We start from the raw sequence: 25,980 nt of genomic DNA, 5'->3' as shown, positions 1-25,980 counted from the left end.
ATAAAAGGAAATTTCACACAAATGCAAGCCACTTTGAATAAACAGATTTAAAGCCAAGAGCTTTGCTTGAAGTATTTCATTAAAAACACAACAATTGGGCTTCTTTGTGATATGCTTTATCTAATATCTTTACACAAACATTTCAACTTATTTTAACTATGGACAGCAGGGAGAATACAAAGGGAGGAGCGTTCTAGAATCGGATTCAGAAGATCCAGGCAATCTGGGTTCAGGCTTCTATTCTTCTACTAATCTTGAGCAAGTTACTTTTTTCCACTTCAATGTTCTCCCTCATAAAATGAAAAATACCCTTCTAGCTTGATTATTTTATAAATGATTGCCTAAACTTATACATCTAAGGTTGTAAGGGGGAATACAGGGACAGAGAATGAAGGAGAAAAAATGAGTATTATGGTTGCTTAAGCTTTATTATCAATGAACCTTTGGAAATGGGTCAGTTGGTGATTGGTCATGATCCCTGCCATCATATGATTTCACATAGTAAAAACTATAGTGATTACATAATGCCATTGATTATTTTGACAATTTCACACAAAATAAAACTTGACTTTACTTTGATAAATGTAGCCCCAAGAAATCAGTCTAAATAAACAAAAATATGAATCAGGACTTTACATTGTTATTAAATTTAAGAAAGTTTATAAGTACAAGACTCACTGACTTTCAGGGAATTTTCTGCAAGTAAACAATATAGGTACTAAGAAAGTTTAGGTTTTGCTGTTATTAAAAAAAAAGAAAATAGAACAAAAATTAAGGCTTTCCTTAGTAAGTAAGCATTATATAAGTAATAATATGGAAATGAAGGTAGAAAGATGAAAAATGTGACATTTCATTTTCTTAATTGACTGAAGTGTATAAATAAGATCTAAAGCTAGAATTGCTTTTAAAAAGCAACCTTCAAACAAGAAGATATCAAATTATGTTGGTGAACGTAAAACAAACAAAATATTTTACAAACCTATCTGGTTTTATGACAAATGTGTTTTTACACATGTATTTTAAAATATTTTAATATAAATGTTACCTGATAATTGTAGAGTTTAGAACCATAATCTGCAGAAAGTTCATATAATTGCCTGGGTATGTGAGATAATCCTGTCCTGAGCTTTTCACTATCATGCAATCCTGTTAGACAAAAACAAATTTATTACAACAGAGCTAAATTATTATCTACTAACTTGTATAGCCTGTAATAGTAGGAAACTAATAAGACTAATTAATATGTAAAATTATTCAAAAACACACAATGCGATATAATTTTATTGGAATAAATTAAATTAAAAAAATAAATTTAAAAAAAAAAGGAATAAATTAAACATTGCTTGTTGTTTAAAGTAGATAGATAAGAGATTCACTAATAAATTTCATGACCAGATTGGTGACTTATTCTGCATGTCATAGTCAGAACCCTTTTCTGGGTCCCTCAGCTTTGATGGATCATGTACAAAGTAGCAGTGTATAGTCTTTAAAGAAAGATATTTTTATTTCAATATATATATATATATTTAAATAACTTTTTTATTGATAGAACTCATGCCAGGGTAATTTTTTACAACATTATCCCTTGCATTCACTTCTGTTTGATTTTTTCCCTCCCTTCCTCCCCCCCTCCCCCCCAGATGGCAAGCAATCCTTTACATGTTGAATAGGTTACAGTATATCCTGGATACAGTATATGTGTGCAGAACCGAACAGTTTTCTTGTTGCACAGGGAGAATTGAATTCAGAAGGTATAAATAATCCGGGAAGAAAAACAAAAATGCAAGCAGTTTATTCAATATATTTTTAAAAGATAATAAGGGAAGTTCATATATCAATTCCATGGCATACAATTCTCAATCCCAAAACAACAAAACCCAAAAAACCTGTGTGTGTGTGTGTGTGTGTGTGTGTGTGTATTAGAAAGGCATATGAAGAACAAGTGATGTTTGGAAACATATTTTATGCACCTATAGGAATTGAAACAATGGTCTTAAAGAACCTTTTATAATTCAACTAAAACTTACCTATAAAGATAAAAGTCGCTAAGACCATCACACTTAGGATAATCTTCCATGAGAAATATTCCCTAAACAATATAAAACCAAGAATACAATGTTGCAATATTATTGGAAACCTTTTTTAGACATTGCCATGATTTATGTCTCTATCCCCCCAACCCTCTTGGACTAAATTAATGGATTTACCATCTTCTTAAAATGGTAAACTTCTTTCTGCTTATAATCTTGACTATACACCAGTGCTCACTAAGGCCCCAGAGAATAGAATGTAAATAGCTTTCAATCTAAGGTAGAAATTCCTGTAATTCGAACTTCTATAACATTGGGCTGTTAGCTAATCTGTGGGTGTGTCTTTGTCTCTGAATCCTTACTATGTTTTGATCTCTCTTGTACCTAAGTGCTTTCTACTTATCTGACTTCCAATAATTTCAATTCTATGCCCATTTTCAATTCCTTAGGCATTTGCTTTCCCCTTCAGTTTAGAACTCAAAATATTTCTTCCTACCCCTTGGTATCCTCACTATCTGACATCACCTTTCTAAATTCTACTTTTCCCTGCTTTTCCTTATAGAAGAGATGCCTCAATTAAGAAATAGTGACTACCACTAGATTGCTTGGTGAAAGGTATTAACAGCATTCTTAATTGTTTTCTGGTCTGATACTTTTCCCAGCTTCTTCTTACCTTCCCCCCATATTGGCTGTCTTACAGAACTGAATAAACCAAGGAATAATCCAATTATTATTATTTTTTTTATCATCCTCTATTTTTGTCAAAGTCCATTTGGAGAGTATTTTCAAATGTAAGCCCTCCCTGATTTCCCTTTCTTGAGTACCAAAGAAGAATAGATTTCCTCTCTTATACTTCATTCTGGGCCACTATAAGCTGACTTTCTCCTCTACTGACTTTAGACATGTTCTTCTGTTATGGAAGAATTTGAGTGGGGGCATCTGTCTCAGCCTTATCTTCTGGAGTTCTTTCTAGTGGAAGGGTATTGCTCAAATCATCAAGGGAATGTTGTTTTCCCTAATGGGCCAAGTGCCTCTTGAGGCCCATACAGCCTGTCTTGAGGATTTTCAGTCTCAGTCTGCTCCCTAGAGACTGTTTATTTTTCACAAGGTTCTGATTTTTATTCTGAGCCTAACCCCCAAAATACTGGGGGCTGGCATTTGATCCACAAATTCATACTAAAAAACAGACCCATTTCTCCATTCCCCCTCCCTCCTTCTTTGGAACACATACACAAACATACTCCTCTGAATGTGTCTATCTGAACCAATAGGTTGTCCTGTTAGGAAGAATTAAAATTTGCTGCTCAAACCATGCTATATCAAAATTGTATACTTTTAACTTCAAATGAGTCTCAAACACTGAAAATTGTGTATGGAGCAGGACTTTTTCTTCTACTTGAAGTTGATGAAAACTGCTGCATCCTGTGCCCTAAAAGGATAAATAGCTAAACATTTAATAAATCTTGATTTCAAAAGCTGGTGCTTCACCAATTCAGTAATGACTTTTATGAAAGACTATTTTAAGAGGCCTCCCAGGGAGGCAGAGAAATTTCATCCCACAGCAGATTTAGATTGAGGAATTAGGGTTTAGATAATTAGTAAGCCCCCAAATCTGATTCACAACTTCTTATTATTGCTGGTTGTGGTTGTAGTCACATTGTGAGGAGGTGCTTGAGACTAGATCTGATGCCCCCACACAAAGTCTCCCCTGGACCAGGGCTCAATGCACAGCTAGAACTTGCCAGCTCTGCACTTGCCCTGGCACTCACCGACTTCCTCACTTTCCAGTATACACACTCACTGATTCAACCACTCCCTCACTCTCTCCATGTTTCCAGCAGCACACTGTGGAAGTCTCTGAAACAAACAAGCAAAAAAAAAATATTAAAGTAAGCTTAAAGAAATAGAGGTCTAAATAATAAACACTTCTTTCTAAAAAGGAAAGATATCCATTAGCATCTCAAAGAAGGTACTAATGATGTAGGAAACCACATTATCACTTGAAGATTCTCAGACAAACCCATTCAATAATATATCGTGACAATTATAAATATAAAAATAATTTCATAAAGGGTTTCAAACTAACATCCTATCCCATCTCCTCTACCAAACTGGCCCCCCTCAATCAACCCCATCTCTCATTTATTTTCAATCTTTCCCGGTCTACTGGTTGCTTCCCTATTGCCTACAAATGTGTCCATGGTTCTCCCATCCTCAAAAAACTCTCACTTAATCCTTCCATGTATGTTACCTACCATCCCACATCTTATCTGGCTTAATTGCTTGGAAAAAAAAAACATTATAGGTGTCTCTACTTCCTTTCTTCTCTTCCCTCCTTAAATGTTTTCAATCTAACTTCTAACCTCATCATTCAACTGAAACTATTCTCTCCAAAGTAACCAATGATCCCTTATTTGACAAATCTAACCATCTATTCTCAATCTTTATCCTTTCTCTATCTCTATAATCTTTGACCTCAACTGATCATCATCCTCTCTTCCTCAATACTCTCTTCTCCCTAGGTATTTGAGACACGATTTTCTCCTGATTCTCCCCCTTCTTATCTACGACTCTTTCTCAGGTTCCTTTGTGGAAACTTCATCTAAATTGGAGTTTCTTAAAATTTTTTCCACTTGCAACCCCTTTTCACCTGAAATTTTTTTTTTTTGCATGCTATCAGGCATACAAAATAGATAAACAAATCAAACATCTGCTGATAATAAATCATAATTGTGAGACATCCACATTCAGTTATAAGATCCTATATTAGTATGCAATTAAGGATAATTCAGAAAGGTTTCCTATAAATAAAGGTATTTTGGCTGGGACTTAAAGGATACTAGGAAGCTAGAAGGAGGAAAAGTATTCCAAACAATTCAGTGTCACTAGATTGAAGAGCACATAGAGGGGGTGGGATCTAAGGTGTAAGAAGACTTGAAAATTAGCAGTGGGGTTATGAAGGATTTTGAATGCCAAACAGAAAAACTTAAATTGAATCCTGGAGATGATGGGAAGCTAATGGAGTTTTTTGAATAGATTGTTTATCATGGTCAGACTTGAGCCTTCGGAGGGGGAAAAAAAAAACAACTTTGGTTGGCTGAATGAAGAATAGAATGGAGGGGCTATTTCAATAGTTCAGGAGTGAGGAGATGGAAGGTTGTTATAGGGTGGTAGCAATGTCAGAGGAAAGAAGGAGGGATGTTATGTGAGAGATATTGTAAAGAAGCTGATAGATTTGGCAATAGATTAGATATTGGAGTTAAGAGATAGTGAATTATTGAGGATAATCAATTCCATGCTTCCACCTTTGACAATAAATAATAAGAAAATTTGGGAGAGAGGACTGTTTGTGGAGAAAGACAATGAGTAGAATTTTGGACATACTAAGCTTGAGATACCTATAAGACAACTTGTAAATTGTAAAATGAGCTGGAGAAGGAAATGACAAATTATTCCAATATCTTTGCCAAGAAAAGCTTCTGCCTCTTACTGTGTAATCTTCGATAAGTTACCACTTCTTTGAATCTTTAAAATGAAGGTGTTGAAGTTGATGCCAAAGTTTATCCATCCAATTCAAAATGTTTTATTCTCTCTTTCCTTGAACCTTTCATAGAACTTTGTATTTCTCTTATGCATTCACCAGAGGCTAATTTGTTAAATAATTATTTATCCAATTATCTTGTGGTTCCTTGAGAATAGGGAGCACGACTCAATCATTTTGTGTACCCTAGAACACCTAGAATGGTATATTGCAATTATTAGGTATTAAATAAATATGTGTTGAATTGAGAAAATAGATCTAATAAATAATAAAAAAGGATATATTTTAAAATTGGGGAAATACTAATTTCAACTGTATGCTAGTATATCTAATGATCAAGTAGAAATTGAAAATTACTTACAAAATAAAAGTACCAAAATTATTGTCCAAAATAAAAAACTTGAATATATCAATAATAATTATTAAAGAATTACCAAACTAGAGTACTCAGGCATTACAAATTCACTAGAACACTATTTAAGAACTTCTGAAGAGCAATTATTTCCTATAATTTTAAAAGAACTAAAATAGCATTTCTTATATATAATAGATTATTGCCTTGCATATGTATAAGTATTACTCAAATGTTCATTGAATTGAAAAGATGGTTTATCTAAATAATTTTGAGGTACCTAAGTTTTTGTTCTCCAAATATGAAAAATAACATGTAGAAAAATAAAATTATAAGCCTAATTCAAATAGATGCTCACATTAAACTAAATATTAGTTATAACCAAGAAATTTTTATGTCTAAAATTGAAAGTTAGTACTATATGGGTCTCATGACGCATTCTCAGCATGAGGGTGGAATAAAATATATGGAAATATAGTGGGTTCCATCTGTGATCTCCTGGGTACATGAATACTTGTTGTGAATGAGGCATACAAACCACATCATAAGGAAGATCCAAACTTTAGAGAGTTAGTATCAAATCCCTGAAACTCCATTTTGGTTTACTGATCTTCAGTAGACTCTTTTGGCCCTGTATTTTCTGACTGGCAAATGGTTTACTTAGTTGCCTAAATCCCTTGGATTATTGGCATCCAGTAGCAAACTAGGTCTGGTTTTATAGATTAGAATTGTCCTCATCTCAACTTTGGTCCTCTTTCCTCTACCCCCAGGTGAAGATTATTGTTTCCCCCACCTAGAGATTTTCTAATCGTTTAAATATATCCATTCTACTTTGGGCAGGATATAACAGTTATGAGATAATATTACATAATTCATAACAGAAATGAGAAAAATAGTAAACATAACAGTATCATCTTAATATATACTGAAAAGACATTCAGTAAAATTTAAACTTTGCCTGAAATATAACCTCTACTAATATCCTACACTTCAATGTTTTATTGGATAACTGTAACCTAGGTTCTCAATGTCTTTGCCAACAGAACACAAAATCTGGTAGGTCCTATCAAGTTAAAAGGCTTTATCTACAAATTCTTAAAAAGACTGTCTTCTAATGACTATATTCTGAGTACTGAAATTTTCATCACAAGAATACTGGGGCTGCTATATGCATGTTGTCCTATCTGAAAGTAGAAACTATTTTATTTTTGTCTTTGTATCTCCTGTACTTGGTCCTGTGATTGGCACATAGTCGGAACTTAATAAATGCCTTTTGACTGATTGTCACCAAATCTATTTAACTTAGTACCAGTAATGTTTGCAATACCTCTTAGAGGCATAAAACAAGATTTAAGTATGCAGAGAGAATTCAAAATGGAGAATTCTTCCTGAAAAAAACATTAAGGATCATCTAGAAATAAATCCAAAAATTTGATAGCATTCTTAGAAACCTCTCCCATCCTGTATTTGTATAGTTATTTTACCTAAATGGAGTACTTTAAGTTTATTCTTTCAAAGTTCTTATTGCTCAATTTAGAGCACCATTCCAGCTCTCCCAGTGTGACCTGGTATGCAATTTCCTTAACCATCCTGGATTTCAATTTACTCATCTTTTAAGGACTCTCAGACTTTAGGACTTTTTCCAAGCTAGATCTAGATCACTTGTATTATGAATCAATTCTAATTTCCAACTTATTAGCTATTTATCTGTCATCTTTCTATGATTCAAAAATATGATGAGGGGCAGGTTAGTCTGTTGTATATTATAGTATAAGAAATTTATCCATAAATGAAGGAGAGATTTGGATAATTATCGCAGCTTGTGGGAAAGAATAAATCAAGTGAAGGCTTTTTGAGGATGGGAGAGATATGGGCATATTAGTAGGCAATAAGGAAGTAGACAATAGAGAATAAAGACAAGGATTGCTAGAGAGGGAAATCTGCTGGAGACTGAAGAGAGAATGGAATCATTTGTTTAAATAAAGATGTTTGCTTTGATGAGAAGAGCCACTTTTTCATGTGAGACAGAGGACAGAGGTGAAGGGGGAACTAATGTTAGGGATCTGAATGATATAAGGAAGAGGGGAGAAGAGGAAGCACAATGAGAATGGCCTTGTTTTTTTTTTTTTTTTTTTTTTGTTGTTGTTGTTGTTTGTTTTTTTCAGTGACCTACCAGGAAAGGATCTCAGCTGAATGAGTGGAAAGTTTGAAGAGTGAAGATTTTTTAAAAGCCACTGTGTGGAGTAGGTTAGTGAATTGGTTAGGGAGATATTTAAAAAAATGCATTGCTGGAATGAGCATCAATTGAGATTATATAAATTGCTATTAGATTCAATTGGCATGTTTTGTGATTTTCTTCCAACTTTGTTCAGAAGTATATGAGTAAAATAATGAAAAGTATTTGGATAATGACAAAAGGAAAGAATAAAATAGTCATAGACATATATTACAGAACTCCTGGACAGATGCATGAAATAGATGAGTTCCTGATCACAAAACTCACACAGAAACAATGTCCCAGGACTCTAGACAGAAGGGAACAAAATCAACTGGTTCTTTTTACATCTTGTGGTGGATGAACTCCCTGATCCTATTCTCTTGGGTTTTTTTGTCCTTTACTGAGACATCTTCTCCCCATTCCTTTGTCTTCTCGTACTTTCATCCCTATCTGCTTCAGTTCTACTCTTCCAAAGTTCCTATCATGCCCTTTCCAACTTTATGGAGAACAAACTCTCCATTATCTTAGAAATAAGGACTAGTTAAGAGCTTCACTGCAATGAAACTGCATTCCTTGGTGGGTCTTTGTATTCTTCTTTCATTCCACCCATCTAGAGAAGACAAGTTATATCCTGTGGGTGCTTCATTGGGAATGTCTTAAGGATTCATGTCCAAATGAGGAGACAATCAAGAACTTGTTAATGTTCTGAATTTCTCTGACTCATATTGTTATGATAATAACATATTATTGTTATATGGCTTTTCAAGCTCTATTTTCTCAATGCATAGGACAGAATTCCAAGATCCTGGCTATAACTGTATTTTATTTCAGATCTTATTTCTGGCTTATCTCTAAGGATATTTTAAGATTTTTTTTTCAAGTGATATGCTGAAACCATGATGTACTAGAGCTATAATACCCTTATAATTAACTAAGTTAACTGTTCTGTTGCGGTTTTGGGGTGAGAATTTTAGCAAGCAGAGATCTTCAATCACTCCTATTTGGACCTTAATCTCTACTACTGACTTATTTTCCCATATGGGTTTCCCAATATAAGTTTTTTTTCCTTTGTTCTTGGAAATTATATAATGTGAGCTATAATTTTCTCTTTTATAGCTCTAGACATCCTGGGAAAACACTTCCATGATGGATATGTTCCCCTACTGTCTAGAGACTCTCCCCTTTTGGGTCTTATTTCCAATAAATCAAATACAGTATTGTTCTATTGCTCTATCAGATTTTTCTCCTGAACAAGGAATATTCACATCTTATTTCATTTTCTCAATCTCATCCAACACCATTTTTTAGCAATGCATGTTATTTCATTAGGCTGTGTAATTAGTACAGTGCCTGACATATCATAGGCACTTGATAAATGCTTATTGAGTGATTGACATTATCATCTCAAGTGCATTTTATTTCTTATAACCTAAGCATCACCATGTATAAGCATAAGGCCAATTATTTCTGTTATTTTCACCTGTGAATGATTAGATTTACTTAGCCCTTCATGAGTTGAGTTTGTTGGTTAAGCTTAGTTATCTTATTCCCAATGAGAGATCTTATTTATTCTATTGTCTTGTATATATTCTCACCAGCATACTTTCTCTGAGTTGTTATATTTTTGGATAAATGAACTAATATTTCATTTGCTATGTATTTTCATTGTGGAACTGGCATCTGATGGGAAAGGAATCAGATCAACTACTAATATATAGCTTGGGGCCCTCATTTCTCATTAAAGGATATTGATCAGATGTATAGATTGAACACAAGATAACTTTTTTTAGACTAATAATATTTAAGGGAGCAGACATATATTATATATTTGTATCTCCTCTCTCTGAGGAGAGCAGAGTAGTCAGTTTTTGACCATAACCTCCTGCTTCCCCTGTTGGAAGGAATCAAAGTTGTTCTTGGAGAAGGCTGGAAATAGGCTATTCAAGAGATATCTGTTCTTTCCCCTCCATCAGCCACATCTAGTCAGACCCATATGAACACACATAATCTACATGAGCAAAAGCAGAACAACATGGAAAACACATCTTCTACACAAGTAACTGTCTCCCCTCATCCTCCACTACCCAAGAGGAGAATGCCTGAAGAACTCTCAACTTTTCTTTAGAAATCTGGGGTAGGGAGCCCTTATCCTTTGGACTATATTCTTCATTCTGCAGCTACCTCACTGTTGAGAATAAGCATGCCTTCATCACTTTTCTCTAGATGGAAGTTCAGGTGTCGCTAGTCTAGAAATCCAGAACCCAGGAAAACTTAGTACTTACGTATTGGAACAAAGGTTCTAGGTGCTGTCCCTAGCCTACAATATGGCATCAGGGATAGAGGGCAGAGGCAGAAAGACTTGGGTCTAAATCCTGTTATTTTTTTTTTTACTAGTTGTGTGACCAGGGGCAAGAAAATTGCTTAACCTCACTGAGCCTTAGTGTCCTTACATGGAATGAGAACAATTATTCCTATACTACTTATTTCATAGAACTATTGTGAGATTCAATTAAGATAATGTGTCATGAAGGCTTGTTTTGTATACACCCAGATCACCTAAAATAGAGACAGTCATTTGGGAAAAGACAGGGATATATTTCTGGAGGAGGAGTTAGCGTGGCTAAGCCAAAAAGACTCTGGGACAGCTATGCTCTTTCCTGCAAACACTTTCTCCAGCTGCACCCAAAGAATGAACATCATGCACAGTTTATATATGGTGCTAGAGCTTGGAATGGGGAGATACCTGGTCTTCCCCCTCCATTTCACCTCATAGAAGAGGACCTAAAGTGTTTTTCTTCTTGTACTTCATTTGTCCTCATTTTTTAAATACAGATAGTAATTCCCATCAGACCAGAAATTTGAGCCATGGTGACCTTGGAGCAAGAATTCCAAACAGGATGGTGCATCCATCCAGTCTGATGGGGAAACCCTGAGAAGCCTGTGTTCCTAAGACTGAAACCTACATGGCTTTTACACTAATCTCTTTCCCTTATCCAGTGGTACTGGGGGATGTTGGTAGGGCTAGCAGTAATGCTTTCTATGCGTTGTGCAGTATTTTTTGTTTATTTTTATACCTTCTAAATATTCTTTTATAAGACTTAATCTATCAGTAGTTAAATAGAACCGGAATACAAGAGATCCCTTCCTCTACTTGAGAGAACATCATTGGTAGAGAGCTGGAGCCATTGGCAGAAAGCTTAGACACACAAAATCCCCTTAAGGTTGGGATGAAATGTAAACTACCTGGCTTTTAGACAGCGTGGGCCAGGGTAATCAGTATTGATATGTAAACACTTTGATCATTTCTGGGGCTGAAAGAGGTGAAAGTTGGCAGGGGCCCAAGAGAACTTGTAAATTTGTGCAGACACCTTCACCATCCACCCATCCAATTACCACAGATCTCTTATTTGTGTTCAGAAAAGAAAAAAAATATAGAAAGGGAACAAAAAAACCAAGTCTAAAACTTAACCTTTAAAAATACTGACTTTTGTTTTCACATCACCTACATTTCTCCAATATATCCTTTAGAATAAAATAGAAAACTGTTCAGCAAAAAATATGACATTATATATATATATATAAAATACTTATATAGTATCTAATCTCTGTAAAGAAAGGAAGTGAGTACATTCTCATTTATCCTCTTTGGGCTCAATCTTGGTTCATGTAATTTCATACGATTCAGATTTGATTATTCTGTGTGTGAACTTTACATTTTCACTGATTTGCCAGTGTATATATTATTTTCCTGGTTCTGCTTACTTTTCATTAATTCATATGAGTCTTTTATTATTTGTAGTCTTTCTTTGTTATCATTTGTAGTAAGAAATGTAATATTCCATTGCACTCATGTACAACTTATTTAGCATTCCCCAGTTGGAGAAAATCTTTGATTTCCGTTCTTCTATTGCCTCCCTTACAAAAAAATGCTTGGTGTATATGAAACTTCTCTTTCTACCAGTGACCTACTTGGGATATATTTCAATGGAATGAACAATGATAACATTAGGTCAATGGATATGAACATTTTAGTCACTTTCTTAGCATAATTTAAATTGCCTTTATGAATAGATCCAATCACAGTTTCACCACCAATGCAATAATGTGTCTCTTTCCACAATCGCTCTATCATTGACCATTCCTATCTTTTATTATCTTTACCTGTTTCCAGGTATGAAATGAAACCTCAGCATTCTTTTATTATAATGATTTAGAAAACCTTTCATATGATCACTAATAGTAATCTCCAGTTTACTTGAGAAGTGTTTCTTCATGTTCTTTGCCTATTTGTCAGTTGGGAAATGCCCTCTTTTGATGTTATATATTTCTATTAGGTTGCACATACACACACACACACACACACATCCATATGTTATTAGATATATATCAAATTTGTTTGATATATTTTTCTATTTAATTACTTCCCATAATATTTTGTTTCATTGTTTGTGCAAAAGCTTTTTAAATTTCATATTGTCAAAATGATCTCATTTCTCTTTTGTGACCACCTCTATCTTGTATTTAATTATAAATTACCTCCAAACAAAAATCATTTGTTGTTCATTTCATTCAGTTGTGTCATACTCTTTGTGACCCTATAGAGGGTCCCAGGGGTCCTCAAACTTTTTAAATAGGGGGCCAGTTCACTGTCCCTCAGACTGTTGGAGGGCTGGACTATAGTAAAAACAAAAACTTTGTTTTGTGGGCCTTTAAATAAAGAAACTTCATAGCCCTGGGTGAGAGGGATAAATGTCCTCAGCTGAAGCATCTGGTCTGCTCCGTAGTTTGAGGACCCCTGCGCGTGTAGATCATACTGCATATGGTCATACAGCAAGTGACTATATATACAATACTATATAACAATACACTAACCATATAAATGTAAAAAGAATGAATAACCACCACAAAACAATAGAAGTAAATGTTTTGAAACAATTAACACCAAGTTTGGCCCCAGAGAAGGTACATGAGAAGACATCTTCCCTAAGTCTTTGCATAGGTTGGGGAGAAGGAAGTCCATGAGTTGGAGCATTGCACAACATCAGTTCCTTTTGATTTATTAATCAATTTTACTGATTTTTATCTCCTTCCCCTTTTAAAAATATTCCTTATTAAAAGGGGTGGTTCTCTGTAAAGGAGAATGGAGAGGAATTTAGAAAAAATTTTGGTGATAAAAAAATCAAAATATATCAAAATCTACTTTTAAAAATTTTACTTGATTGTCCCTAACTTCAAAAGTTACTTGATGAAGAGTTTTTTTTTTTTTTTTGGTATGACCTTTATTTAATATTCAAGCATAGTTCAAATTTATGGTATAAGTTGTTGGTCTAAACCAATTTCTGGTATGGTCTGCTCTTGATGAAGCCATAGTGGCTTTTTTTTTTCTTTTTTTTTAAAATATAACTTTTTATTGATAGAACCCATACCAGGGTAATTTTTTACAGCATTATCCCTTGCATTCACTTCTGTTCCGATTTTTTCCCTCCCTCCCTCCACCCCCTCCCCCAGATAGCAAGCAGTTCTTTACATGTTGAATAGGTTTTACAGTATATCCTAGATACAATATATGTGTGCAGAACCGAACAGTTTTCTTGTTGCACAGGGAGAATTGAATTCAGAAGGTATAAATAATCCGGGAAGAAAAACAAAAATGCAAGCAGTTTATATTCATTTCCCAGTATTCTTTCTTTGGGTGTAGTTGCTTCTGTCCATCATAGTGGCTTTCTAAATATTCACTAATTATATGTCCAATAATCCAATCAATAATTTTCTCAGTAATTAAAGACAAATTTACTGACCTATAATTTGCAAAGACCAAAGTTTCCTCTTTTTTTTTTTTTTAATCAGAAAAATATGCCCTTTTCCAGTCTTGTAGTTCCTCTCCCATTTCACAATCTTTCAGCTATTATGGACAGAGATTCATAATCAAATATGCTAATTCTTTCAGTACCCATAAAGGTAGGTCATCTGAATTCAAGGACTTGAATCCTTTGAAGTTTGTTTCTTGCAACAAAGGCAGGAATAGTTCCTAGGAAGGTAGATTGGCTCTTGCACAGATTCCTTCTTATAACTTCCTGTTAGTAATTTTTGACCTATCATTTCCAGCTCAAAAGTTACTATATTTGGCAAAGAAAACAGAAACAAAACAAGAGTTGTCTAGCCTGCTCTCCCAACCACAGCAAAGATCCTTTCCTATGTTCCTTATTTGATCCTCTTTTTTCTTACAATATAACTAAAAACCCCAAAGCTTTTTGGCTGTCCTTATCTTCCTTTGTCATCTTCAGGCCATTCTGAGTCTTAGTCCTCCTGACTCTGTTTTTATAGAACTGTGACAGATTCTTGTATTTATTTTCTGTTATTGACTTTGCTTTCATCTGTGAATTTTTAAAAATCTAACAGTCAATATACATATTTATTAAGTACCTTCTATGTGCCAAGTACTATACAAATATGTTAATGAATTAATGGTTTCATCTGACAAATCCCATTTTCCCTATTCATAGGAATTGTTTACTTTTTGTGTCTTCCTATTTCATTTATTCATTCATTAAAAATCTTCCATTTTCTTGGCAGACTTCCTCTATAATTTTAGTGCACAGAATTTTATCTTTCCTCTGAACCCTTCAAAATCTGCTTTTTTCAAAATCTGGGATTCAAGTTAGACTAATGCCTGAATTTTGTCTCTTTATCATACACTCTTGTATTCTCATTATTTTCTTCCCAACAACCAATTCTCCTCTGTTATTGAATTCTAGAATATTTTCCTTGTAGATTTCTCCATTTCCTGAAAGACACCACGACAAGTCAAGAAATCATTAGCTGTTCTAAGAAGGGAGAAAACTCCAGTAAATGTATGGATAATTCCAGTACCACATCATATCATGCTTTTATAGCAAGCTAGCTCCTTGTCTACTCCTCATCTACTTCTACCTTTTGTCTAGGTGGTCTGTAGCATGTTCATGACAAAATAACATGTTTCTCCCTTTATTAACTTTCATTTCAATATTCTCTATATAGCTTCTCCTTTTCGGTTTCTGGGTTTTTTAAAAAATATGGTTATACCTTAATATTCAATGCTTAATATTCAATATTAATATTGAATACTTAATATTCAAGTTAATACCTCCACTTATCCTATTTCCTTCAAATAGGACATAGACACCCAGAACCAAAACTTAATAATGTATTTAGTGGTCAGAGTCAAAAATGGTCAGATTTATATGTCAGGAATACTAATTTGGCAATCCGAAGAAGAATGGACTGAAAAGGAGAGAGATTAAATTTATGGAGATCAATTAGAGTGGTAATGAAATAATCTAAGAAAGAAGTGATGAGAGGCTGAATTAGGGTAGTCAGGATTGGAGTGAAAAGAATGAAACAGGAAAGATGTTGTAGAGGTACAAATGATGAATTTGTTATTGGAATTTTGTTGAATTTGGTAGCAACTCATTTGATAGGGAAGTGAGAAAACTGAAAAATCAAGGAACTCCCAAGTTTTTGAATTGATTGATTAAAGGAATAGTGATGACATTAACAGAAACAGGGAAAAGTAGGAATAAGATTTAGAGAGAAAAATTAGTTTGATTTCAAACAGAGAACACTTTATGTGCTGAATAAGAGCCAATGGAAAGCTTTTTTTTTTTAACGCAAAAGAGTATCATAAACAGAATTTTATATTAAGTATACAAGGCTACAAGATCTAAGACAAAATATATGAGTCACCTCTCTGTGCCTCAGGATAGTGATAAAGTCAAAATATTAATCTGTTTTATATGATTCTATTTGTTACGAAATAGAGTACACTTTAATTGGAGAGAGAAGTAGAGTACAAGTGCAAAAGATGTTAATGAAATACTGAAAAATGTATGAAAGAGCAAAGAAAGCTAAGCAGGGAACTCAGATAAGCAAGGCAGGACTGGTACTATTATCAAGTTAAACATTACATGCACTTTTAAAAAACAAATTCACAGTTTCATATCCTAGTAGTCTCTTTTTCTATTAACTTGTATAGGGAAAGATTTGTTTGCTAAGTTTATAATGAAGGATTTTTTTTTAATAAGACAGTTGCACCAAATTACTTCTTGAGCATCTTCTAAATGGAAGCAAACATTCTGAATAGATCCTGTGAAAGTCACTTTGGATTATTTAGGCAACAATGTGGAGGATGAGTTGGAGTAAGAGAAAGGATAGAAAGAGAAAAACCTGTGGGAAAGTTATTGCAATAGTCCAGATCCATAATAACTAGAACCTTGAGTAGGACTAAAGGAAATAGGAGAGAAGGAAATAGATAAAAGAAGGGACCTGCACAAAGGCAGGTCCCTATTCACTTGGTGATGCCATCTGAAGGCACAGTACCTTAAAAAACTCCTCTTCTTGAAAAGGACACATATGTGCAAAAATGTTTGTGACAGTCCTTTTTATTTGATAAAGTACTAGAAATTGGGTGGATGCCCATCAGATGGGGAATGGCTCAAAAAGTTATGGTGTGTAGAATATAATGAAATATTATTGTTCTGTAAGAAATGACAAGCAGGCTGATTTCAGAAAAATCTGGAAAGACTTACATGAACTGATGCTAAGTGAAGTCAGCAGAACACCAAGAGAACATTGTACACAGTAACAAAATTATGTGATAATCAACTGCAATGGACTTGGCTCTTTTCAACAATGGTATGATTCAAGAAAATTCCAATAGACTTGTGATGGAAAATGTCATCCACTTCCAGAGAGGGAGCTAAGGAGACTGAATATGGATCAAAGCATAGTATTTTCACCTTTTTTTGTTTGCTTGGTTTTTCATTTTCATGTTTTTCCCCTTTGATATGATTTTTCTTGTGCAGCATGATGAATATGGAAGTATGTTTTAGAGAAATGCACATGTTTAATCTACTTTGGATTGCTTGCTGTCTTGGGGAGGGAGGAGGAAAGAGAGAGGGAAAAAATTTGGAACACAAGGTTTTTCAAAGGTGAATATTGAAAATTATTTTTGCATGTATCCTCTTACAGGCTACTTGCAAAGCTAAACCTATAAAATAGCAAATTTCACAGGTACCTAGTTTTCAAGATAATTTTCTTCCATTTTCTTCCTGAAATACCAAAGGACAATGTTTCCTTTCTATGAGCCCTACTATCAAAATTAGTAATATATAGCACTAGCTGCCACTGCTGGGTCTGTATCCCAAGGAAATCATATAGAATGGAAAAGGACCCACATGTGCAAAAATATTTGTAGCAGCTCTTTTTGTGGTGGCAGAGCACTGAAAATCAGTACATGTCCATCAATTGGAGAATGGCTGAATAAGTTATGCTATCTGGAAATAATGGATATTATTTTTCTATAATAAAAATGATGAACAAGCTGATGTTCGAAAGGCTTAGAAAGATTTACATGAACTGACACTGAGTGAAACAAGCAGAACCAGGAGAACATTATCCACACTAATAGCAAGATGGTGATGATCAACAAGTAAATACTTGATTCTTCTCAGCAATTCAGTAATCCAAGGCAATCCCAATAAACTTTGGATATCAAATGCTATCTGCATCCAGAGAGAGAACTATGGACACTGAATGTTAATATATGCTATGTTCACTTTTTAAAAATTTTTTCTTCTGCATTTTTTTCCTCTCATGGTTTTTCCCTTTTGTTCTGATTTTTCTCTCCTAACATGCTCCATGAAGAAATGTATATTAAAAAATGAATGTGGGGGCTAATTGTTTTAGTGGATAGAGCACCAAGCCTGATGTTAGGAGAATCTGAGTTCAAATCTAGCCTCAGACACTTAATACTTCCTAGTTGTGTGACCATGGGCAAGTCACTTAATCCCAATTGCTTCAGCAAAAAAAAAAAAAAAAAAAAAATGTACATGTACAACCAGAAAAAAATAAAACAATTAAAAAATGATATGGCACTGGGCATTGACCTATTAAAAATAAATAATTTTTTAAAAGAAAATCATCTGAACTTTAAAAAATGCTGTTACTGTGGATATGTTTCCGATAAAATGTCCATTTAATTTTTTTACTTTAGTCTACACTAATTAAAACAGGTCATTTCCAGTGATTTAAAATGATAATTTAAATATTAAATCATTTAAAGTCCCCAGGATATTGCTAAGACTTTGTAGTTTTCCAGAGAACTACATATTAAAGTATATAAGCTAATTAGAAGGACAGTGTATTTAACTAAAATTTACAAGTTTTTATAAAGAAAGTACAGGAGATCTACAAGAACTTATTGCCTATTATTATGCTAAAAGCTATGCTTTGACACTGTGAGTAGATATTAAATAAAAAAGTCCAAGATAAACTTCTTGCCCACAAAGAAAACCTGGGCAGAACACTTTCAAGTTAGAATAATACAACCTTAACAGTATGCATTTATATTCTATGCATATTTGTTTTCCTTAACCTAGCATATTTAAACAATTCACTGCACTTATGTGCATGCACATATATATGTGTGTGTACCCTATAAATAAAGTCAAGAAAAAGTAAAGGAAAAATACAAGTTTAGTCAACACAATCTTTTCATAGGTCAAAATTCTTCTAAGAGAAGAAAGAAACCTACTGGGTTGGTTTTCAAGTATTTTTCACTTCTAAGTATACCAGATATCTATAAGAAAGTTTACAAGGTTACATACCAGTTTAAGTCTGGGATTTGATCTGCAGACAATAAACCACTACTAGTCGTTCCACTTTTGTCGTCTTCAGGGCAAAGTCCCCAAAGCTTTATACATCATACTCAGGGTTGACCTTATCCTCACTGTCACCACTAAATAATCAATCAATCAAATCACTAAATAATAAATAAAATGAAATATATCATTTGTTATCTCTAATATATTTCATATAAAACATGAAACCATACACATTGGAAAGTATTCTGAGAAATATACATCTCTTTTCAAGAAAGAAATGGTGAGTGATTCAAGATTGGATCAAACTTTAAAAGCCTTTGTTCCTACAGCTGCATCATTATAATACATCATAATGGAAAAACAGCTGACTAGCAAACCTAAGTTAAGTAAGCACTTTACCCTCATCATGCTCTTTGCTTTCCATATTTTTCCCATATTGTGACTATTAAAGGACCAAAAGGCCTTTTAAAATAAACCCAGCTGGAATCATTCTTATTGTTAGAACTGGACAAGCTGGAAATTCCTAATGTCATAGCTCTGTAATCAATAGACAAAGTAACTGAGTAGTTCAGCAGATTGACAAATATTGGGATGGATCCATTCAGGTGAGTAAAATACTCAGTGTAAACTATGGCTGAAATGTACAAAGGGAGAAACTTCTCTGTTTCTTTCAGACCACTGAAATACCATTTCATTTAAAATAGTTCAAAATTTTAATAGTGGTGCTCCAGTGTCTGAAAGAGCTATATTCCTTCTAAAGTGTCTAAACACCTAAAAATAGTCTGTTCCTCCAGGATAATATAATAAATTACATTTTTATATCGTTTTGTTAAAAACTTCAAATGACCAGAGTAGCACATTTTATAGCTGCTTTGAAAATCCATGATCCCTTGTATTCTGATGGAAGTGGATTTCTTTGACAAAGAGACCTGAGTTTCAATGGATAAACGAAGGACAGAAGCAGCTACACCCAAAGAAAGAACGCTGGGAAACGAATATGAACTATTTGCATTTTTGATTTTCTTCCCAAGTTATTTTTACCTTCTGAATCCAATTCTCCCTGTGCAACAAGAGAACTGTTCGGTTCTGCAAACATGTATTGTATCTAGGATATACTGCAACATATCTAACATATATAGGACTGCTTGCCGTCTAGGGGAAGGGCTGGAGGGAAGGAAGGGAAAAATCGAAACAGAAGCGAGTGCAAGGGATAATGTTGTAAAAAAATTACCCTGGCATGGATTCTGTCAATATAAAGTTATTATTAAATAAAATTAAATTAAAAAAAAAAGAAAATCCATGATCCTTGACAATATTAGAAGGGAAGTAATAAACTGGGAAAACATTTTTAATATTCAAAGATTTTGATAAAGGCCTCATTTCTAAAATATATAGAGAATTGACTCAAATTTATAAGAAATCAAGCCATTCTCCAATTGATAAATGGCCAAAGGATATGAACAGACAATTTTCAGACGAAGAAATTGAAACTATTCCTAGTCATATGAAAAGATGCTCCAAATCACTATTGATCAGAGAAATGCAAATTAAGACAACTCTAAGATACTACTACACACCCGTTAGATTGGCTAAGATGACAGGAAAAGAGAATGTTGACTGTGGGAGGGGATGTGGGAAAACTGGGATACTGATGCATTGTTGGTGGAGTTGTGAACGGACCATTCTGGAGAGCAATTTGGAACTATACTCAAAAAGTTGTCAAACTGTGCATACACTTTGATCCAGCAGTGTTTCTACTGGGATTATATCCCAAAAAGATCTTAAAGGAGGGAAAGGGACCCACATATGCAAAAATGTTTGTGGCAGCCCTCTTTGTAGTGTCAAAAAGCTGGAAACTGAATGGATACCCAACAATTGGAGAATGGCTGAATAAATTATGGTACAAAAGTGTTATGGAAAATTATTGTTCTGTAAGAAATGACCAGCAGGATGATTTCCAAGAGGCCTGGAGACAGACTTACATGAACTGATGCTAAGTGAAATGAGCAGAACCAGGAGATAATTATACATGGCAACAAGACTACACGAGGTTCAATTCTGATGGACGTGGCTCTCTTCAACAATGAGATGATTCAAAGCAGTTCTAGTTGTTCAGTGATGAAGAGAGCCATCTATACCCAGAGACAGGACCGTGGGAACTGAATGTGGAGCACAACATGTCATTTTCACTCTTTCTATTGTTGTTGGCTTATGTTTTGTTTTCTTTCTCAGTTTTTTTTCCTTCTTGATTAAATTTTTCTTGTGCAGCAAGATAACTATATAAATATGTATACAAATATTGGATTTAACATATATTTTAACATATTTAACATGTATTAGACGACCTGCCATCTAGGGGAAGGGGTAGGTGAGAGGGAGGAGAAAATTTGGAACAGAAGGTTTTGCAAGGGTCAATGTTGAAAAATTACCCATGCATATGTTTTATAAATAAAAAGCTTTAATAAAATAAAAAAATATATGATCCTTGAATAAAAACTTAAGACTTTATAACTACCAAAGATTATAACCGAGTGGAGTCATGTAAGATTTCTTCTAATAATGAGAGGCAAGAGTAGTTGTAGAAGAAAATGCAAGAAAATCTGTCATGTCTAAGTACTAGTTCAGGTGGCCAAGGGCACAATAGCTGAATGTGCAGGGATATTGAAGCCCCCCAGCAAAAGGGAAATTAAAAATAAACTACTTCTATTTTAGAGAATATGAACTATGATTAAAGATAAGAGTAGAACTATTCATGTGCTCAGAGTGTGTGTTAAGTAGGAGAGGGATATCTCATGGATGTCCTAAGTTAGATCAAAGACCACAGTTATGCATTAGAAGTTATTTTCAAAATAACCTAATCTAACATGTTTATAAGTAGATGAAGAACATGGCAAAAGTAACATAATTTAACACTCAAGTCGTCTAACTTCCAGTCCTTTCCCTTGTGTGCTTTTTCAATAGATACCATCTTATATAATGTGTGCAAAGCTCATTACAAGGTACTAGAGATTGAGGTGGGGAGGAAGCAAAATTGTCCTTATCTTTACATTTTATTTAGAGTAGGGCTTTTCCATTATAGCTCTACCTCTATTATTGTTGTCACAGGGAGAGTAAAAAGATCTAATATGTTTGTATCAGTTGACCATAAGAACCAGAGGTTTAACTAGACAAAAAGAGGAAAATGAAAAAGAAAAAAAATTAAATTTAAAATTTTTTTAAAAGGAGGCTGTCAGATAATACTTTTAACAACTCTAATAAAGCCCAACTCATATGCTATGAGAGGAAGGGTAATACAAAGGAATACTAAAGAAATGTCAGCAAAGGTGATGGATCTTGTGTGCTCTGAGACAAACAGGTTAGACATGAAGTCTAAAATGCTGGCATAATAAGGTGCTAGTGGAACCATTGACTGTCTCAGCTCGTCAAATAATATGATGAAAGTGCTTCCAAAAAAATCAAAGAAATAGGTGTAGTATTATAAGATATCAAATTAGCTCTCCTGGAACAGTTATAGTGAAGAACCTGACAAGGAAGATAATAAAGCAGGTGGTGTTATTTCATGTTTTGATAACCACAAGAGGGCTCGAATACTTGAATACATCAAAAATACTAAAATTCTGCCTTCTAGAAGTGCTTCATGGAAGATGGTGCTGTCCACATAAGTGAGTAAATGTTAATTTAACTATTAATGTTTTAATTAAATAACAATAGAGAATCATCACAAACCTGGAAACATTAGTTATGAAATGATTTTTTCAACAATACTTTCAACTCCATGTTGCGAAACATTCTGCACATCAGTGTGGGGCAATTATAAGAAATAATTTCATCCCTAACTCCAAATTAGATGAAATAAGAACAGAAATTAAAATTTTAAGGGGAGAAAAGATGAAGTACCTAGGGTTATTGAAAATCTTCATTTAACACACATTCAATTGTATGCTTCCACAATATTTAACAGAACATGTAAAAACATAACAGGACCAGCACACTACAGGATATGTTGTGGGCATTGTCACAGTGAAAATGAAAGGACAAAGGGTATAGCTTTTAAGGAATACTCCTAAGGACAGGATCAAATAACACCATGACAAAAGTACTTTGAAAGAGTTACTGAATTGAGAAAGGCACCAGAAAATTTTATCAATATCTTACTAATAGAATACACTCTAGCCTGATTAAAGACAACAAGAAAAGAAATACAGAATAGACTCCAGAAGACAAAAATTTAACAAATTCTAGATTTCCTTATTCTACAATTTAAAAAGTCAAAACATTAATGCCATACACAATGTGTAACAGATCAACATAATTAAAAAAAAAAAAAACTTGCTATAGTGGTTTTAAGAAGCAAAAAATCAGGAGAGAATGAAAAACCTTGGAGAAAGATTTAGAATATTTCTGGACACATACACAGTTGCAATAAGTGCAACATAACAAAAAGACAAGTTTGTAAGGCCACAGATAAAGCTTGTAAAGATAGCCTGATGGGAGGAAACTCTTATGTGGACCAGTAGAGTAGAGACACTGTTCTAGATGGGACATAGCATCCAGAGCAGAAATTTTGGATGTAAAAGGGTTGAAATTTTGAATGCATAGTTTCTGGTGTGAACAGTGAATGATTAGCAAAGCTATGGAAAAAGTAATCACAACATATTTTTATTAAAGCTTTTTATTTTCAAAACATATGCACTGATAATTTTCATCATTCACCCTTGAAAAACCTTGTGTTCCAAACTTTCCCCTCCAATTACCCCCACCCCCAACCCCTTTTCCTACACTGCAATCCATATACCTAGATACCTTGACAGATAATTCAATATAATTCACAAAATATTTTAAGTGGCTACTATGTGCTAGGCATTGCTCTTAGACACAAATGCAATAGATATGAATACAATAACAAATAATTTTTATTGGCAAAGAATTTTTATTTGAACAGAAGAAACAAGAAGGACATATACAAGCATATATAGAATAAAAAGGGAATTAATACAAATAAATACAAAATACATTAATATGGCTCTGAGAGGTTGGGCATTATAATGTGGGAGTATTAAGAAAGGCCTCATGTAGAAAGTGGTGATTCAGCTGAATTTTTAAGAAAGGGATTCTATGAAGCAGAGAAAGGAAGGAGAATTTCCAAGCAGAGGGGAGAACTAGTGCAAAGACAAAGGAGGAGTGATGGAATATCTTTTGTAAAAAAAAACAAACAAAAAAAAAAAGAGAGAGAGAGAAAATGCCAGTTTGACATTGTTGGAAGGGTAATAATGTTCATTAAATTATAAAAGATTATTTAGGCAGAGTTGTGAGGAGATTTAATAGCTAAATTAATTGAAATTTATAATTGATTCTAGAGGCAATAGAAAGCCACTAGAATTTATTGAGTTAGGGGTGTGATATGGGCATGTGTCTACATGATGACCTGGAGATTTGTGGCAAGGAGATCAATTAGGAAGCTGTTGCAATAAGCAAAGCAAGAAATGGCAAAAGTCTGAAACTAGTTAATAATGATGTGAGTAAAGAGGAGTCAAAGAGAGGTTATAGTGCAGAAAGGACTTGCCCTTGAACTTCAAGAGAAAGAAGTGGAGAATTTATTTCAGAAGTCATCACATGAAGGTTTCTTCATCTATCAGTGGTCCAGGTATAGATCAATTGCCTCACTAAAAAATCTAGAAAAACTGGAATAGACTGCATTCCAGTTGAGAGGGGGAATATTCCATTTTTTTAAGAAGTCTTCAATCAGAGGTCAGTTGACCTCCTCTTAGATATATTACAGTGGGGATTCCTTTGGTGTATTGACTGAACATCTGCCAAGGTCACTTCCAACTTTCAGATTTAATTCTGTGAAATACAAAAAAAAAACCCCACATTATATTAGCTAAAGAGTAAAAAGTATGTGCCAAAAATCTAAATACTTTATAGATCAGCTCATGATCATCTTGGCAATTATTGAATAAGCCTTCACAAAACACTGCAACATTTATTCTACATTTTTTATTCCAAACCCTTTGACTCACTTCTTCACTCTTGGTTAATCCATATACTGAAGATACATAAAAAGACCTAAGTATAGAGAGAACTCTAATGCATTTAATATCATGAAGAAAACTGATCTCTATTTAATAATCAAGCCACTAATACAAAAATGTAAAAATAAAAACAACTGATATAAAATATGACTTCTTTTGGAAAGAAAATTTAAGCTCATTATGGTTTTGTTTAGCCTTAAATCCATTATCATTTCTCTTGTTTTGGGAGTATGAAACCAACTATAGCTGGTTTCTTGTACAATTGGCAACCCCAATGTCTTTATCAAGAAAAAGAAGTTTAGCTACATTATGTCAGACATATTAATACCATTTTAAATATATGTGTATGCATACATATATGTATATACACATGTGTATATATATATGTGTATGTAGATTTCTAGGTGTGTATACATATATATGTGTATATGCACACATAACTATATCCATGCTTAATTGTACCCTAGGGAGGTGGGGGGAGGAAAGGGGGAAAAAAGAATAAAGTAAAAAATGCACAGCAGAAAACAAAAGAAAACTACAAGAAAGCAAAAGAAAAGATGAACAGTTCTTAATACAATCTATTATTATATATGAGTTCTTGAATTGGAAATTTTTGTTATATATTTTGAATCTTTTGTATATTCTGCTGTGCACATAACAATGTTCTTTTTTCTTTTTCTATTTTGTATTCAAGTTTTAAATAAATAAATAAATTTAACAAGAAAATAATTTAACAACATTGGATTGAGAAAGCTAGCTTAATTAAATTCAGGAAAGTTTCTCAAGCTGCTACAAATTTGAAACAGTTTTACCTACAGAATGTATAATATGATACCATACTGACTGAAGTATCTTTAAGGACAAATCCTTTAGACCCACAAAGTCTATTCGTAGTAAGATATTATTTAAGTTACTTGGAAAGAACTTCTAATCCAGTTTTCATATGTGGTTTGCATTTGATATGACATGATTCAAAGAAGAAAGAATTCTGAAGCCTGGTCAAATAATAAGTCATATATACAATCACTACAGTATTATACATAGAGCCACAAAGCAATATTAATTGAATTCTGCAAATTTTTAAAGAATATACTTGATTCCTAAGAATAGATACAAAAACATATCTCTCCCCATTTCTTTGCAGAGGTGGAGGGGAGTGGTATCCAT

General features: G+C 33.7%; 2 protein-coding genes across 2 annotated transcripts in view; one reads left to right on the top strand and one right to left on the bottom strand.

The window, feature by feature from the left end:
- The window catches only part of SUN3 (Sad1 and UNC84 domain containing 3), a 53,246-nt gene extending 34,234 nt beyond the window's left edge, over positions 1 to 19,012 (bottom strand). Inside the window, exons 1-4 of the mRNA XM_051984476.1 lie at positions 18,785 to 19,012; positions 3,832 to 3,887; positions 2,028 to 2,089; positions 1,046 to 1,146 (exon numbers count right to left, since the gene is read on the bottom strand). Coding sequence (XP_051840436.1) covers positions 1,046 to 1,146; positions 2,028 to 2,089; positions 3,832 to 3,860 — 192 coding nt within the window. The 5' untranslated portion in view covers positions 3,861 to 3,887; positions 18,785 to 19,012. The remainder of the gene's footprint in view (positions 1 to 1,045; positions 1,147 to 2,027; positions 2,090 to 3,831; positions 3,888 to 18,784) is intronic.
- A 233-nt stretch (positions 19,013 to 19,245) lies between these two features.
- Positions 19,246 to 25,980, top strand: part of C1H7orf57 (chromosome 1 C7orf57 homolog) — a 44,657-nt gene continuing 37,922 nt past the window's right edge. Inside the window, exon 1 of the mRNA XM_051984441.1 lies at positions 19,246 to 19,386. The gene's annotated coding sequence lies outside the window, so the exon portion shown is untranslated. The remainder of the gene's footprint in view (positions 19,387 to 25,980) is intronic.

The sequence above is a fragment of the Antechinus flavipes genome, chromosome 1 (genome assembly GCF_016432865.1).
Source record: "Antechinus flavipes isolate AdamAnt ecotype Samford, QLD, Australia chromosome 1, AdamAnt_v2, whole genome shotgun sequence".
Classification (NCBI taxonomy): Eukaryota; Metazoa; Chordata; class Mammalia; order Dasyuromorphia; family Dasyuridae; genus Antechinus; species Antechinus flavipes.
This window is presented reverse-complemented; position numbering and strand designations above follow the sequence as displayed.